A 16923-nucleotide genomic window follows, 5' to 3' on the forward strand; every position below is an offset into this window, starting at 1 on the left:
CACCGTTAAAAATAACGTCATTTTGTTTCTAAGGTCGACCAATGAAATTTGCCATGGGCGGCGATTCACATATGGCAACCAATGGGCGAACATACCTCGGAGATGGGTGGTTTTGTGTCCCGTCAGTCAGTTTCAGACGGAGAGGGCAGTGTAGAGAGAAAGAGTCCAGTAGGAAGAGCAACTGTGTCGGGTTCGCATCCTGACACAAACCCTGGATTTGCGAAAAAGATCGAAACCGTCAGCGCCTATGTTGCACTTTGATCTTTGGATGTCTAAATTATTTTGTCAACTTTAAAAAAGAAGTCAATTCCACTCACTTCATTTAATAGGTAAGATGTTGACAGAATTAGACAACGTTATTTTAGCAGCTAGTTCAAAACAGATGAACTGTTTTCAAAGACTAATATTTTAGAAATCGTAACCCAAAATAATAGGAGTGCGAGTTTGGAGTTGAAACGGCGCATTGGATAGAATAAGCACATTCATGGGGCAAGATATTTGCTTAACTGTTCGGCTGCTTGATTGTAAGCCTTCTTTCTATTTATTGTTCGTGTATTTCTTGCTTACTTGCACATATACCTAGAGCTATCGATGCTTAATCACATTTCCTTCGAGCCTGCTTTCTTACTAGTAGTTAAGTAACAGAAAGCCGAAGTGGAATTCCTAAAATGACCCGTTTAAGCAGTTGTTTGAGTTCGGCATCAAAGAAGCGATTAGGGAAAAGCCTGTCTTGGGGCAGGCTTATGTAAGGCAAAGTGAGCCGCAGAGTGGGAACGCGTTTAGATGGAGAGAGCGATCCATTTGCTAACATTAGTCTAATAAGTCTATTTAGTACTGTAACAGCCTGAATGCATTTCGAACAAATCAGGGCTTGCTTCCGCGAGGCGATCAGATCTTCCATTGCTTTTGTCCTGCAATAAAGCTACAGTCGTCTTGGCTTTTTGGCTGGCTTGGTAGTGTGTGCTCGTGTGATTGTTGTCTAGCTCACTGGCTGCATGTTAACGTTGGTGCTTAACGTTACTTTCAATCTGATTTAAATTTTTTTTTTTTTTTTTTGAAATTCGTGTTTTAAATCGCCAAAGATCTAGCTAATGTTAACTGTAAGTAATGCACTGGCTACTTCCTCAAGCTACTCTGAAGCACAGCTGCTCGCCGTTTTCAGAGAACGACACGGGGTCGAGTGGAAAGAAAATAGAACTGGTTCAGTGCTTCATAATGAGATTTCTACCTAATGTTACTTTTAAAACTCAGCAGAAACGTTTGTGAACATATTGCATGTGTGTTGACTAGCTAACCCGAAACATATTGTCATTGTTTTAGGTGCTAATAATTGTAGCTATTGGACGAGGTAGTTCAGTCGAGTCGGGTAAACGAGGGCTGGATTAGATTAGCTGGTGTGGGGTGACATTGTTGCAGTAGCCTGTACTTCGTCAAATGGATATTGCAGTTTCACTGCACTCCAAGTCTTCCCGTTTGTGAATCGGAGAGGGTGTATGTTTTACGACTGTCAGGATGTACTATTACTTTTTCCAGTTTGACCTTGTTCGTAAGGGGCTTGTCCGTTTTTATTGTTATAGCCTACCGCAACTCGATGCACTCAGTGGTTTGCAGTCCACGGGGATTTGACGGTAGCCACCGAGTTACGGTGTCCTAATGAAAATGGAATTTGATTTAACTAATGTTGGCTAACCTTGTTGCATTGGCATGAAAACAAGTTGCCACCTTTCCCATAACCCACGAGAGCCCCTCGACGCTCGCTTGAATCTGGTGCGAAGGGATCCCTGTTAAAGATCACAGCGTGTTTTCCTTCATCTGCGACAGCTCGCAATAGCGAGCACTCTAGCACTGCCGGACCTTTAAAGAGAAGACGAGCCGAATTAACCCGATTATATTGGTAGCGATAGACTCGCAACATATTACCAATTGTGAGGGTGAAAAAATAATGACACGTCTTCCCAGCCTGGCCAGAGAAAAACTGGTGACGATTTTGAGCGCATTGTGAAGGTGGTAGTTTGTCAAAGCGTTGTTTTTCTCCTGCGCTGTACTGTTGGATTGTTGAACTGTTTCTGCTGTGTGGTACAGAAATGGCGTCATCGGCTCTGCTGTAGCGCAGCGCTAGACATTCGGCAGACACAACGCTAACCTGCTCCTAACGAGTTCATTTCATGTGACATCGCTTTCTTTTCTGCTTGTACTTTTATGCCACTCTCAACTTTTCAGCTTCAATAAGACAGGCAGATTTGTTTATGCCATGCAAATTACGTGTATTGGTTGTGTTTATTTTGGTCGTGTGTCTGAGTCGTTCATCGACTGGAAAAATCACGTTGAAATTGAAGCTGGACATGATCATTACATAAAGAGCGCAAATATTTCCTAATTGAAACGACCACCCCTTGCTGTCGGCAGTTTACACGCAGGGTGTACATTCCTAGCTCTGTCAAAAACTGTTACAGCCACTGTCTTGTCCATGGCGTAATGTTGAAGGAAGATACAGAGCGAAAAAAACTGACGTAGAACACATGCAGGTACAATAACATGCCCTTTTCGTGGCCTTTGAGTTTTGAATAGTTAACAAGCTACATTTTCTCTTACCGTTGCAATTCCTTGTAGCCGCTGGGTTGAAGATGCGAGATCTTCAATGTAGCCTAATTTCATTAGGCTGTACATTTTACAATGAGTCCGAAGTACGGAGAGGACTCGCGTTTATTTTGTCGGCTGTGGTACTTGTTCAGGTAGCCTGATTATTTGTATTTTCCACTTTTTAATTTCAAATAAACGTTGCTAAACATTTTGAAAGTATAATTCCATTATTTACGCTATTATTTGTCTTTATTTCTCATTAAATTCTCGTGAACTGACTAGGCTAATGTTTTCGGTGGTATAGCCTATCACGCGTGTGCACTTTTCAAAACTTTTTTCTTCTTCTTTCTATATCTTTCAGTCGCCGAATTTTCTCTTGCTTCCTTTTCATTAGTGTCTCAGACGTGCTTAACGTGCTCGGCCAAAATACAATGTGTGCCCTTATGTATGTCAATCTCGGTGTAATTTTAAAAGATGAATAATCTCGTGCATGATAATATTGATGTGTTTTAGTGCTTATGTCAATAGAGGGCGGAAACAAAACCAACTCAGAGTTCCTCGTGTTGTGTATATTGTTCGTTTATGTAGGCTAAGTGCAAACTGTATAATACAAATGGATATATTTTTTCCAACTTTAGGATTGACGCCCGGACTGATCATAAGAAGACGAAGTTTGAACGGAAATGAAGGTAAATGTTACAAAACTTTCTCACGAGTTTGTAAACGATCAATGCTACTGAGACAATATTTGTATTTGTGTTTGAAACAGTACTTTTCCGCTTTATTTATAAAAAAAAAACAACTTAATACGAAACCAGTCCAACTGTTCATTATACGTTTTATACACGCGCACAGACAAAATAACTTCCAACTTTTTGCTTATGAAAAAACGTCAATTTGTAAATGCGTAGGACAGTGATGCTGTGCTATGTTTATTGGCAAGGCAAGTTTATTTATATAGCACATTTTATATCCAGTGACAGTTCAGTGTGCTTTGCAACAAAAACAGATGATTTGCTATCTTTACAACATGTAATATTTCAATAACTTTATTGAATTAAAAACGAGATTTTTTACTTTTTATTACATTATCTTGCACTGCAACTGCATTAATATCTTTGTTGCAAAATTATGGATTTGATCTATTTTGTGTTCTGTAATTCTCTTAATGAGAGCTATGCCTTGATCTGGCTATTCAAGTGTTTTCTGCGGTAAGAGTACAATCCATTTCGGTGAGCTTGTTCTGCAAGCTGTTAAAAAGCCATGCAAGACTTTTAGGACCACCCTTAAATTCTGTTGTAATCTACCCGTAGCTGTGGTCAGTCTGCTGAATTTGAAGCAGAGGTGCAGACATTCTTTGTGATGCGGGACTTCCAGTGCTGCTGGAAAGGATTGATTAATCGCAGTAAAGTTTGCGATCCCCTGGATGTTGTATCGTATCCATTGATCGTTGTTGCCGTGTGCATTACAAATGACCCTGGGGTTGCAGACATTCCCTGTGCGCAGTAATAGCATTGGCAGGGAGCTGTTTTTTGTCATAAAAGCAAAGTTAGAACCTCAATGCCACTACTTTATATTTGTGACAGTGTGCGCAGGTTTTGCTTTTGTTTCCATGGTAACCGGCTGCTAGGTTATTACCTGCAGGATTTGTCCTATTGGCCGTGAGACTGACATGAAAGTAGTGGGGGGAGAGGGGGGCGGTGGGGTGTGATTTATTTATATTTGGTCGTGCATGTTGGTTGCATTCAGAATTTATTTTAACCTCAATTTTTAGATAAAAAAAGAAACCTTAGGATGCATTCATTTTGAATGGTGTCTGTTTTAATGCCATGTGTCCTGAAGGGTTTTGTGATGGTCTGAGGAGGGGCAAGGTTGACTGCATCTTTTTCAAACTGGCTTTGGAAAGTATTGCACCCAGAACCCGAGAAATTGTGTTTTCCTTTGATCAAGAAGACAGGACCGAGCAGAGTCCTGAGCCAAGATTGCTAAGGTTGAAAGTTTCTCTTTTAAAAGCTCAGAGTTCTTACTGCTGAGTCATAGTTAAAATCAAACCTGTGTGAAGGTAGGCTTATGCCTCTTGTTCTGGTGGAGTGAAGTATCGTGTGTGTGTGTGTGTCTGTGTTGGGGTTGTAGTAGTGAGTTATAAGTAGGCTACCTCGCCCACCTCTGCATTAATGGACGTGCCATTAAGCTGTAGTCAGAGCCGAAGCAGACGTGCTGCAATTGCACTTAGATGTCCTCGTGAATTCAATTCTGACAAACCAAATCTTCGGTTTGTCTCCTGCTTTCTGTTTAGAATGGAACATCGCGTCAGGTTTGCGGTGTCTTTGTTTTGAACCTTCCCCCGAGACGGTCTTTACACCGGCAGAATGGCATGCCCAGCTGCTTCCTCGTCAGAACCGCATTCTACTCACTAGGAGTCCACGGCAGAAAATTTGTAGGCCAGTCCCGACAGCAGTAATCAGGCAGGTTTTACGATATAATTTCTTAACCGTTAAAAACATAAACGCACGAGAAGCGCTGCCGTGTTTATTAATGCGATCGTTCGCGGGCTAGAAAAACTGCGTGCGGCTGATGGGGCGGTCCTCATGAAAAGTATGCTGGGTGGAGAGAAGCGGTTGCTCTCTCCATTGAGTGAAATGTACTGATCATTTCTGTTTTGGAGAAGTGTGACCAGAGATAGCTAAAAAAGTTATCCTGAAAGTTATTTCAGGATTCTGGCCCGGAAAATGCCCTGTGACTGACAGAATGCAAGCGGAGGCTTTGCTAACTGGTGGGTAGTGTCCGCATGACTCAAGCAATCACGTGACCTTAAAAGGCCTTGTGTCAGAGATGCGTTTAAACAACTTGCGATTACGAAGTAGAAGTCTGGTCCCCTACCTCACGGTGTGGTGAAAGGAAGGACTTTTTTGACTGTTTAAAAAAAGATTATAATTTTTTTTGGAAGGGGGGGGTGGAAGGGTTGCTGGATTTGGGGAAACCCTTTGCCTTTGTGCCAGCAGCCCCCGCGCCCATCTCCTGACGAGGCGCTTAAGCGCTGCGGCGGTCTCCGAGACGGAAAATCCGGGCCGCGTGTGTTCTGCCTGGGGCAGTTCTCCACATCAGCCTCGCGTTTGGTCTGGTCCAAATGACGGGAGAGCCAGGACAAAGAGCCGATTCAGCGCCGGATTATTTTACAGCGTGTGACTTTGGAAACTCCCCCCCAAATAATGTCAGGCACTAGTGGATATTTTTTTCAAAAAACTGTTCAAGTGGCATTTTACATTACAGACATTTAGCAGGCACTCTTATCCAGAGCAACTTACACAACTTTTTTTTACATAGCATTTGCATTGCATCAATTTATACAGCTGAATATATACTGAAGCATTGCAAGTTAAATACATTGCTCAAGAGTACAACGTGTCATAACCGGGAATCGAACCTGTGGCCTTTAGGTTACAAGACCAGTTCATTACCCATTATACTACACTGCCGCCCCCAATCTTTTTAGCAAAGATCTCTTGGCTTTTGTGGCACTTGTTTTCAAGCACCTGAAAGGAGCTTTAGAGCACAGACTGCTGCTGCAGGATGACCCTGAGTGGGTGCGCAGAGCGGTGGTAGCGTAGCCGCGGGACGGCTGCCGGTCCCAGGGCTTCTGACTGGGGAGACTGGGGGGCCGTCGCTGAGCGGTGTCTCCACGGCGACCGCGCTCCAGCTCTGCTGGGGGGTCAGTGCCCCCCCCCCCCACCCCCGGGGGAGACCCCTGCTGAACGTTTAACTCTGGAAAAGAAATGCATGCTTAAGTAGCGGAGGATGAGCAGCTGTGATTGATTGTGCTGCGTCATGCTTTGTGTTTTTAATAAAGACAGAAAGGCTGGCTAATGTCTTTAATAACACACACACACATTCACATATACACAAACACACACACACACACACTCTCTCTCTCTCACACACACACATTCACATACACACAAAGACACACACACACACACACACACACACACTCTCTCTCTCTCTCTCACACACACACACATTCACATATACACAAACACACACACACACACACTCTCTCTCTCTCACACACACACACACATTCACATACACACAAAGACACACACACACACTCTCTCTCTCACACACACACACACACACACACATTCACATACACACAAAGACACACACACACTCTCTCTCTCTCACACACACACACATTCACATATACACAAACACACACACACACACACACACACACACTCACTTTCTGAAAATAAATGTGAAATTTACAGCATCTCTCTCTCTCTCTCTCACACACACACACACACACACACCCTGCCCGCGTCCTCCTCGCCCCATTTACCCGCCCACTCGGCTGACCCAGAATGTTCTGACCGTACGGTCCGGTCACCCCACAACCGCACAGGGCTAACCAGACTGTGACCGTGCTCTTCACGGTCCAAACGTCCCTCTCTGGAGAGCACGGACGCACACTTGGTGGTCATTAGCCGGGCACGTCGCTCCCTCTCCCTCCTGAACTGTGATCGGCTGAAGCTGATCTGTTTCAGTGGTACACAGCTGAAGCTGATTCTCTCTCTCTCTCTCTCTCTCTCTCTCTCTCTCTCACAGCTTCAATTGCTCTGAAGTGTAGTCTGTGATTATGTCCTTCTGTGCTGATTCACTGCTCCCTAAATCATGTGGATGGCTGGAGCCCATCCCTGCGTACTCCGTGCTAGCCCATCCGTACAGAGTAAAGTCTGTGAATCTGGCCTAAAGCGCACCGTCACAGGAACTCGAGCGGGCGGAGTTCTGCTGAGAAAGTCCCTAAGTTTGAGCCGCGTGTCCCACGCCCCGATCCGAGGGCCGCACCCCACAGTCGGACAGAAGCCCCCCCAAGCCCCCCGCCCCCCCTCCGGGTGCGGTCGCAGTGCTGAGAGCCGTCACAAGGGCTGCCATTGTGCGCTGGAGAGGCCCCGCTGACCGCCTGCCAGGAGGGAGGGAGGGGGGAAGGGGGGGCAGCGTTCAGACCTGAGCATGTTACACAGGCTGCTGGGAAAGGAGGGGCCTGTGTTCAGTTACACAGGCTGCTGGGAGAGGAGGGGCCTGCGTTCAGTTACACAGGCTGCTGGGAGAGGAGGGGCCTGCGTTCAGTTACACAGGCTGCTGGGAGAGGAGGGGCCTGTGTTCAGTTACACAGGCTGCTGGGAGAGGAGGGGCCTGCGTTCAGTTACACAGGCTGCTGGGAGAGGAGGGGCCTGCGTTCAGTTACACAGGCTGCTGGGAGAGGAGGGGCCTGCGTTCAGTTACACAGGCTGCTGGGAGAGGAGGGGCCTGCGTTCAGTTACACAGGCTGCTGGGAGAGGAGGGGCCTGTGTTCAGTTACACAGGCTGCTGGGAGAGGAGGGGCCTGTGTTCAGTTACACAGGCTGCTGGGAGAGGAGGGGCCTGTGTTCAGTTACACAGGCTGCTGGGAGAGGAGGGGCCTGTGTTCAGTTACACAGGCTGCTGGGAGAGGAGGGGCCTGCGTTCAGTTACACAGGCTGGTGGGAGAGGAGGGGCCTGCGTTCAGTTACACAGGCTGCTAGGAGAGGAGGGGCCTGCGTTCAGTTACACAGGCTTCTGGGAGAGGAGGGGCCTGCGTTCAGTTACACAGGCTGCTGGGAGAGGAGGGGCCTGTGTTCAGTTACACAGGCTCCTGGGAGAGGAGGGGCCTGTGTTCAGTTACACAGGCTGCTGGGAGAGGAGGGGCCTGTGTTCAGTTACACAGGCTCCTGGGAGAGGAGGGGCCTGCGTTCAGACCTGAGCACGTTACACAGGCTGTTGAGAGAGACACTCCTGCACTTATACAAACTAGTGCTCTGTACAATCTACTCCCAGTCTGAGCCTTGCCTGATTTGGCCCCGGATCAACATGGCCTTGCCACGCGGCCTTGCCGGTTCCTCGCCGGTTTCTGGACTGGCAGCTGGCCAATGGCAGCAGACCTGCTCCTGGCCTCCACGGCTTGAGCAGCGCCGCTGAGGGCGGAGCTTCCTGTCCTGGGCGTGGTCTCGCTGTGCCAACACCACTGTGCCAAAGTCAAGCGAAATGGCGTCGAACAATAGCGAGCACAGACTTTACACTCCAGCGTAGCTGAGTGCGCAGAAATTCCTGTGCCCACCTCCCTCCCCAAGTAGGCCATACAAACCACACAGTGCTGAGGTGTGATGTACTTTTATTGTTCACCAATCCAGAGTTTGATGTGAAGTCGTGAGGATTGTTGGTGGGGAAAGGTCACCCTGTCTGTCTGGCAGAGTTTTTTTTGGGAAGGGGGGAGTGTGAATAGACCCCTGGGGTTGTGTCAGGCTCACTAGCTGACACGACCCCACGCGGAGTTCCTAAAGCCGGCGACCGTACGCAGATTTCCATCGTGTGCTCGTTTGCGGACAGCAGTGGGGAACATTCCGGAATGGTCCGCGTGGCCCTCCAGAGGGCCTGGGGGGGTGAATGAGTAGAGTCTGAGACGCTCGCAGGCGAGGAGCCGCGGTGTGGCTAACACTGAAAAACCATGGGTTAGGATGGCATTGCAGGGACTCCGGCAATGGAAGCTCTCTCGCTGGGCTGGTGTTTAGGGCTGGGCTGGGGGATATCCATTACATTACAATACAGGCATTTAGCAGACGCTCTTATCTAGAGCGACTTACACAACTTTTTTACATAGCATTTTACATTGTATCCATTTATACAGCTGGATATACACTGAAGCAATTTCGGTTAAGTACCTTGCTCAAGGGTACAACGGCAGTGTCCAACCCGGGAATCGAACCTGCGACCTTTCGGTTACAAGTCTAGTTCCTTACCCACTGTGCTACACTCCGTCCTATCCGTGAACTCGTCTGTAATAGCGACTGAAGCGATGCTTTCGCTTTAGCCCCGACTGCCTGGCCTGTGCTAGGACAGCGAGTGGTACTCCTGCTTGTGCTGTAGTGTTGTGTTGAGATCACAGTAGGTAAGTATCGTGTAGGGATCGGCTGTTCAAAGCGGAATGCCAACAGTGTGCTCTGTTTAAGGAATGTTCCCCCATGTGCTCTGCTGCAGAGGGATGAATTGCAGTAGATATGTATCCTGTAGTGATGGGCTGTATAAGGCAGATTCCCCCATGTGCTCTGTTGCAGAGCGATGAAGCGCAGTAGATATGTGTCCTGCAGTGATTGGCTGTATAAAGTGAAATGTCCCCATGTGCTCTCTTGTAGAGAGATGCAGGGCACTGGCTGGCATACAGATAAAACAATGTCAAGTGCCCTGAACGGCAACAACAAACACCCTTCTTTCTCAATGAATGACTGCATGAAAGAAAAGGACAGCTCCTGCCCCCCCCCCCATATTGTGTAGGGCGGGGCTAAACTCGCCAAGATTCCAGCCGGGTTAGCTCCCCTGGCTCTGGTGATTAATTAGCCTGACAGCAGGTGGATGAACCTGTCGTTATTTCTGCATCATCAGGCCGCGCATGCCCAAATTGGGGGTCCTTAGCCTCCTTACCCCTCCACAAGCCCACCCTCACACCCCTGAGTCTGAGCAGGGTGGGGAGGAGCCTGAGGGGTGGAGCCTGAGGAGGGAGGGGAGGAGCCTGAGGGGAGCAGGGAGGAGCCTGTGGAGAGAGAGGAGTGGCCTGAGGAGAGCAGGGAGGAGCCCGAGGAGAGTTTGGAGGAGACTGATGAGAGAAGGAGGAGCCTGAGGAGAGAGGGGAGGAGCCTGAGGAGAGCAGGGAGGAGCCTGTGGACAACAGGGAGGAGACTGAGGAGAACAGGGAGGAGCCTGAGCAGAACAGGGAGGAGCCTGAGGAGAACAGGGAGGAGCCTGAGGAGAGAGGGGAGGAGCCTGAGGAGAATAGGGAGGAGCCTGAGGAAAGAGGAGAGGAGCCTGAGGAGAACAGGGAGGAGCCTGAGCAGAACAGGGAGGAGCCTGAGGAGAACAGGGAGGAGCCTGAGGAGAGAGGGGAGGAGCCTGAGGAGAACAGGGAGGAGCCTGAGGAAAGAGGAGAGGAGCCTGAGGAGAGCAGGGAGGAGCCTGAGGAGAGAGGGGAGTAGCCTGAGGAGAGCAGGGAGGAGCTGAGTGTTACAGCAGCCGCTGCTACTGTTGCCCTCAGTGGACAATCATTAAGTTCCCAGTCCGGCTGAGGCTCAGTGTAAGGAGAGGCAATCCCAGCTTCTTCCCCGATCGTGTGGTGCAGACTGAGCTCTGAGCCGACCAATCACAGGTCCTGCAGCAGAGGGTCTAGGGTTCAACTTCCTGGAAAACGCTTTTACAGGACAGACAGTATGGACCCAGGGTTTTCCCCGGATAAAAATCAGGCAAAGGTGGCATCTCAACCAAACTGGTGCGGGGATTAAGTTTCAGCCACAATTCCTTGGGCGAATGTTGTTGTCTGAGACTCATCTGAGTCATGCAGTAGACATTCTGAGGTATCTGTTCCTTCCCACTTTTACTGAGTGAGAATCACTTCGTTTTGTTTGTTAGTTTTGGTTTTGAGAAAAAGATTTTCATTGAGATTTTTACTGCCTTCTGTTCAAATGGCCCCAGTTTTCAGCTGTCCAAGTAATAATTATACCGTCGAGACAATTTGCACAACATAGCGAAACTGATTTACAAACTGGACAGTTAGAAGAGTCAGATTATCACTTTGTTAAAAGCACACAATTTTACTTTCCTGTGTTATTCTACTGGAGGTCCATAAAACATTTAAGCGTATTTGTATAAGAATTAATGGTACATGTGCTGGTTGTGTTGTGTTTGAGTTATCAAAACTATTTTGGGAAAAAATAAATTGTTTTGACACATTTGCCGTAGCAGTCGTTTAATTTAACAAGCAGTGATCCAATTCGATAAATGCAGTTTGTAAGTAGCTCCAGACTTTGAGTGGATACGCTCAGAATTTCATAAATGTAACTTGAGACATCAGCTGTGGGCAGAATTCTAATTTCTTAAGCAACCCAACAAGAATGTACTTTTGGTAAATTTATTTTGGTAAAAAAAAAAGGTTTGCAAATGCAAACAGACAGCCGAAAACCAAAATGTCTTATTGTGGTTTATTATTGCTAGCCCTGTGGTTGCTAGCTTCACTGAGATTTACAGCAGCCACGGAACCAGAACTGTTCTACACACACTGAACTGTTCTATACTCGCTCAACTGTTCTATACACACTCAACTGTTCTATACTCACTCAACTGTTCTATACACACTCAACTGTTCTATGCATACCAAACTGGTCTATACATACAGTATGCACTGTTCTATAGTATGCACACATAACTATTCTATATATACAGTATGCACACAGAACTGGTCTGTACATACAGTATGCACGCAGAACTGTTCTCTACATACAGTATGCACACACAACTGTTCTATATATACAGTATGCACACAACTGATCTATATATACAGTATGCACACACAACTGATCTATATATACAGTATGCACACAGAACTGGTCTATATATACAGTATGCACACAACTATTCTATATATACAGTATGCACACAGAACTGGTCTATACATACAGTCTGCACACAGAACTGTTCTATATATACAGTATATAACTTCTCATACAGTTTTGTGACAGCAGCACAGGAGCTTTCCCCTGTGGCCATCACTGGCTTGCGTTGGAGCAGTGCTGCCGTCGCGTGCTCAAATGATAGCAATCCGCTGAGCGCGAGGCTGTTGAAATGGGCTTTATTAATGCAGAGACCGGTCACAGTTTTGTCAAAATGGGCCCATAAAATGAGAATTCCCTATGCCGGAAATCCCTGAGACCTATCCGTGTCAGTGTTCTGCAGCTGCACACACACAGTATAGGCCTGCATAGGGCAGAGGGGTCACCAGTGTGCCGAGTGTGGGGCCAGTGACGTGGGCCGTCATTCGTTGAGCCGCTGTTTGCTGGCCCGCTGGAAGGGGGTTCCCAGATCCCCCGCTGGGCCCTGCTGAACGCTCCCTCGCGGCGCCCCGAGGCGAGCCGCTGCAGTGGCGTCGCGGTCCGCGCCGGCGCGGTGAGGAAGGCCGTCAGCGTCCGCGCGAGCTCACGGCGAAGGGCGCCGGGGCGTCAGGGGGGATCGCTAAGGCCGCGTAAACGTCTTCGGCTGGCCTGAGTAGCGCCCTTCAGCGACTCGCTCCCTTTCCTGCTGACGAGGCCCAGAGCGGGGGACTGGGCTCGTAACCGAGCAAGGCTGCTGATTCCATTCCGGAAACTTCTTCAAAGAAACATTCAGCTGGGTACATGGGAACCGTACTGTATGTGGACAAGGCAGTCGGGAGAAAGAATTAGATTTTACTGCTTTCATGTCGGTACTCATGTTCTCAGTGTTCTGTGCTGCGATGAACACCAGACGGTTCGGCGGTGTTCCACGGTCTCGGTTCGGCTGGCTTCGTTTGAGGCAGTAATCACTCCAAAGCTGTTTAATACATACGCAGTGAGCTCAGTGCCTTATGAGCCGATCATAGTTTGCTTATCGTATCAACAGCGAAGAATGCAAGGCTGCGAGAAGTTGTTTAGCTACAAGTTTACTCGAAAAGGACTCTAAAATTGGAAGTGATTTGTGGGGATTTTTCATTCTTGTCTGTGAATCGTCCCCCCAGTTTTGAAGACGCGTCCTGGGGGTTCCCGGCAACGCATTCCAGGACAACCAAACGATAACGTTCAGGAAGGGCAATCCACGAGAGTTCAGTGTTTTGAGGAGCCGTTCTATAGGCAAAACGATGCAAGGCTCATGGTTTTCGCACGGAGAGCCTTTTGAGACGCTGGAACGTGAGCTACTTTGCAGGTTAGCGCACGTAGCAATCGTAGCAATGTGCATTACTTAGTTTCGGCTGTACTGCAGTCAGTCAGTCAGCCACAAGCAAAAGCTACTGTGCGTTTGCTGGTGAGCATTTACACCACTTTTACTTTTCTCCTCACGTTTTTTTGAACTTCACATCTGAAAGTCGAGCTAGCGCGTCGGTTTAAATTCGTACATTTTTGCCAGCGGATCACTTCCTTAAGCACAGAAGGAGGGTATTCAATGCAAAAGAGCCTTATAATCAGAAGAGAAACAAATGCTCTGCTTCTGCACTGAACAAAGGTCAGGATGTGCACACCTACGTTTGAAGAAGATGAAAAGAAGGCGTTTAGCATTTATAGAAAGATGTAAACTAAAAGCTGGGGTTATTTGCGAAGACAGAAGGATCGCTGAGAGCTGTCTGGACAATCTCTGTTTTTCCCGGTAATGCTGAATACCTGCTTTTGCGCTCTGTAATTTGAAAACATTGAGAGGCAGACCTCTGCTGGAAGCAGGACACCTGTAATTGTCTGTTGATGGTGGAAAGTTAGCGAAGCTGAAACGCTGGAGGTTTGAAGCCGTTTAGATAACGAGCTGAGTGGATTTATCATTATACGTATTTTTTGAGGGCTTTTTCCCCTATTATGGCATGGTATCCCCCCCCACCCCCACCCCCCCACCCCCGGGAGACTCTCAAGCTCGGTCAGTGCCTGACCCTGGTGAGGAAGCGGTTGCCTGGGGAACGCGGGGCCTCTGGGATGCAGGAGTCCAGTGTGTGCACGGGCATTGTGGATCACTGTGAGAGCTGGCGTCCCTCTACAGTAGTAGATCAGAGCAGAATCTAATCCTGCAGCACATCAGGATTGCTGGCACTGCTGAACTGTGGAACGCCCTGGAGCTGTGACCACATCGCAGGCCTGGTGGGCTGTACCTGTGGGCTGTACCTGAGAGTAGCTGTACCTGTGAGCCGACTGTACCTGAGAGTAGCTGTAGCTGAGAGTGGAGTTCACCTGAGAGTAGCTCCACTCTCAGGTACAGTCGTACGTCGCTTTGGATAAAAGCGTCTGTCAGATAAATGCAATGTAATGTAGCCGTCAGGCAGAATATTTGCAGCTTTGGCTTGTGTCAACTTTTAACTCCCCAGGAGTGTAACGCATACATACTGCACAGTTAACCATTCACTGCTATTTCAGCCATTACCACACACACACACACGCAGGCATTGCACACACACACACACACACTCACACACTTGCTGGCTGAGGCTCTCAGTGTAAGCAGACCAGTGACATGCCCTGGTTGTAGTACGGCAGTGCTTTTACGCGTGTTTTTGGTTGCTTTGGGATCTGAATCTGTTCCCATTGCAGGCAGGTTTCAGTGCCAGCGGGTTTGGTTTTACGTTGGGGGGGAAAAAGCACCTGAAGCTCCCAGCGTATGTATGTGAGAGCCGCGTGAGGGTCACATTCCAGTGACTGTGCTCAATAAGAGTCCGCTGCCAGAGCTGGAGCCCCACAGGGCTGCTTTGGGAATTACCCAGAATTCCTTCTGTCCACAGAGCCGCTCTTTACAAGGGGCGCGGCAGGCTTCGGCCCGTCTGTCTGAGATGGGCGGGAGGAACCTCCTTGCCGTGAGGGCGCGGGGTTTTTTTTGTCAGCGCGCGACAGGCTCGCGGTCCAGCTGTGAGACCCCACCCCCCCCCCCCCCACCCCGTGTGAGACCCCACCCGGGTCTGGCAAACAGGACGCGATCGTTGCGCGGCCCTGTTTACGCTCGCGTCTCACCGAGAATCGTAGCCCGAAGACGCTGCTCCTTGCTCCAGATGTCCTTGCCTAAATATAGCCCTGTAATGTATTGTCTGGCATCGGAGAGCAGTGTTGTGAGTGACGCGTTTCTCAGGGGGGCGCGAAGCCTGGCGCTCGATATCGGCTTTAAGAACCCACAGCGTTCGGCCGTCTTTCCCGCGAGCTCGGTGACGACGCTCGCTCGTTCGCGGTTATTATTTTATTCACTTATTTCCTTGTTATGGACGACGGCGCGACCCGATGGAACGGTGTCGCTACGCTCGAAACGCGGAGCGCGTTAATGCCGTCAGACAAGCGCCTTTCTCTCCTCGCTGTCTGTGTAAATCCACCAGCAAGGGCGTTAAAAAAATGCTGCTTTATTGTCACCTTCGAGATTGCACGCTGGAAGATGATGTGGTGTTTATTCTTTATTTTTTAAACACTTGTTAGAAGCCATTTAAAACCGCAAGAAACAGTTTGACAGCCGGCAAGTTCACAGGTGACACTGAAGGCCTATTTAAATTCCAGGGGGGTCAGACTATTGGTCTGACCCCCCCCCCCCCCCCCCCCCCCACACACGCAGTCTCTGGCACTAGCAAATTCTTCCAGTTCTTTAAACTAAAAACCCATAACTGCTATAAAATCACACTTTGATACTGAACCACAATCACAATCAAGGAACTGAAGAATTTAGAAACTCACCTTCTAAGGAGGCCTTATTTCAAGGCCATTTCTTAAACTAAAAGCTGCTGGGAGCTATGGCTTCTTGCCTTCTGCCTTGTTCACGTATTTGAGGTGCTTTTACTGAATGACCCTTGACCTTTAAATTCTGTTTCCTGTCACATCTGAATTTGAGCAGCCTACATGTCTGCACAGGGAAGGTGCACTTAAGCCTTGTGTTTATTTTATTTCCTTTATTAGAAACAACATTGCCATTCATACGCCTATGGGCCAAACACAACATTGACATGGACAAAACTAGCCTATCGTTGAGGTCACTGCTAATGTCAACTTGCTTAGCTTATGAGCCAACTTTCCAAGCTATGATTATTTTTTGCTGCTACCAAATGTTTTTACGCTGATAGCTGGCATGTTTGTACTCATCACGAAATGAAAAAGTGGGGCACACTCTTGCGAAAATTGCGAGGCTGACAGGTCTTTTCTGGGTGTCAAAAGAAGACAAAATTTAGAAACGTCTTGCTCAATACCGTAGCGCGGAGTTGCAGTGTTGGCATGTGTCTTCTGTGTTCTGATCTAGCGTTCACACCGAGGACAGGCGTTTTGCCCCTGATGTGAAATGGGAGCTTTCTATAGACACATTTCGCTGCACAGGAGGGGGCCTGTGGCAGTGTTGCTTTTACCAGTCCACACACTTCTGTGCCAGTGTTGGTCTGGTAGTTTCCTTTTTTCATAAAATTATTTTATGAGACTTAGCGAATGAACAAAAACGAGCAAACAGCTACCACAGTGACAGTGTTTCCCCAGTAGAGGGAGCAGCGGGCGGTGAGCGGCGTCTGCTTGGTTGTGTTGTTACGTTTTCCTGGTGTCTGCTTGCTTGTGTTATTATGTGTGTCTGGTGTGTGCTTGCATTCAATGGGTACAGATGCGTTGGCCTAAATTAATAAGAGAAGCCGTGAGTTCACTCGCTGCTGTTTCTCAGAATGAATAGGCCTTTTTGTGTTCACTAAAAAATGTTCAAGTGCATCACTCATTTAATTGTTACTGCCAAGTATTGTTTGAGAACCGGTCTTTTCATTGCAGAGTTATTAGCATTATTGACTGTTCTGTTCTATTG

The 16923-nt window shown here is 48.1% G+C and overlaps 1 protein-coding gene across 4 annotated transcripts in view; it reads left to right on the forward strand.

The window, feature by feature from the left end:
• Window positions 1-114: 114 nt before the first annotated feature.
• arid4b (AT-rich interaction domain 4B) overlaps window positions 115-16923 on the forward strand; it is a 52440-nt gene continuing 35631 nt past the window's right edge. For 2 of the 4 annotated variants that reach the window (XM_035400035.1, XM_035400037.1), the window contains exons 1-2: window positions 116-329; window positions 3219-3269. In XM_035400035.1, coding sequence (XP_035255926.1) covers window positions 3264-3269 — 6 coding nt within the window. In that variant the 5' untranslated portion in view covers window positions 116-329; window positions 3219-3263. Of the gene's footprint in view, window positions 330-1279; window positions 2526-3218; window positions 3270-16923 lie in introns of those variants that run through there. The other 2 variants (XM_035400038.1, XM_035400036.1) reach the window with 2 other exon arrangements.

The sequence above is a fragment of the Anguilla anguilla genome, chromosome 18 (genome assembly GCF_013347855.1).
Source record: "Anguilla anguilla isolate fAngAng1 chromosome 18, fAngAng1.pri, whole genome shotgun sequence".
NCBI lineage: Eukaryota > Metazoa > Chordata > Actinopteri > Anguilliformes > Anguillidae > Anguilla > Anguilla anguilla.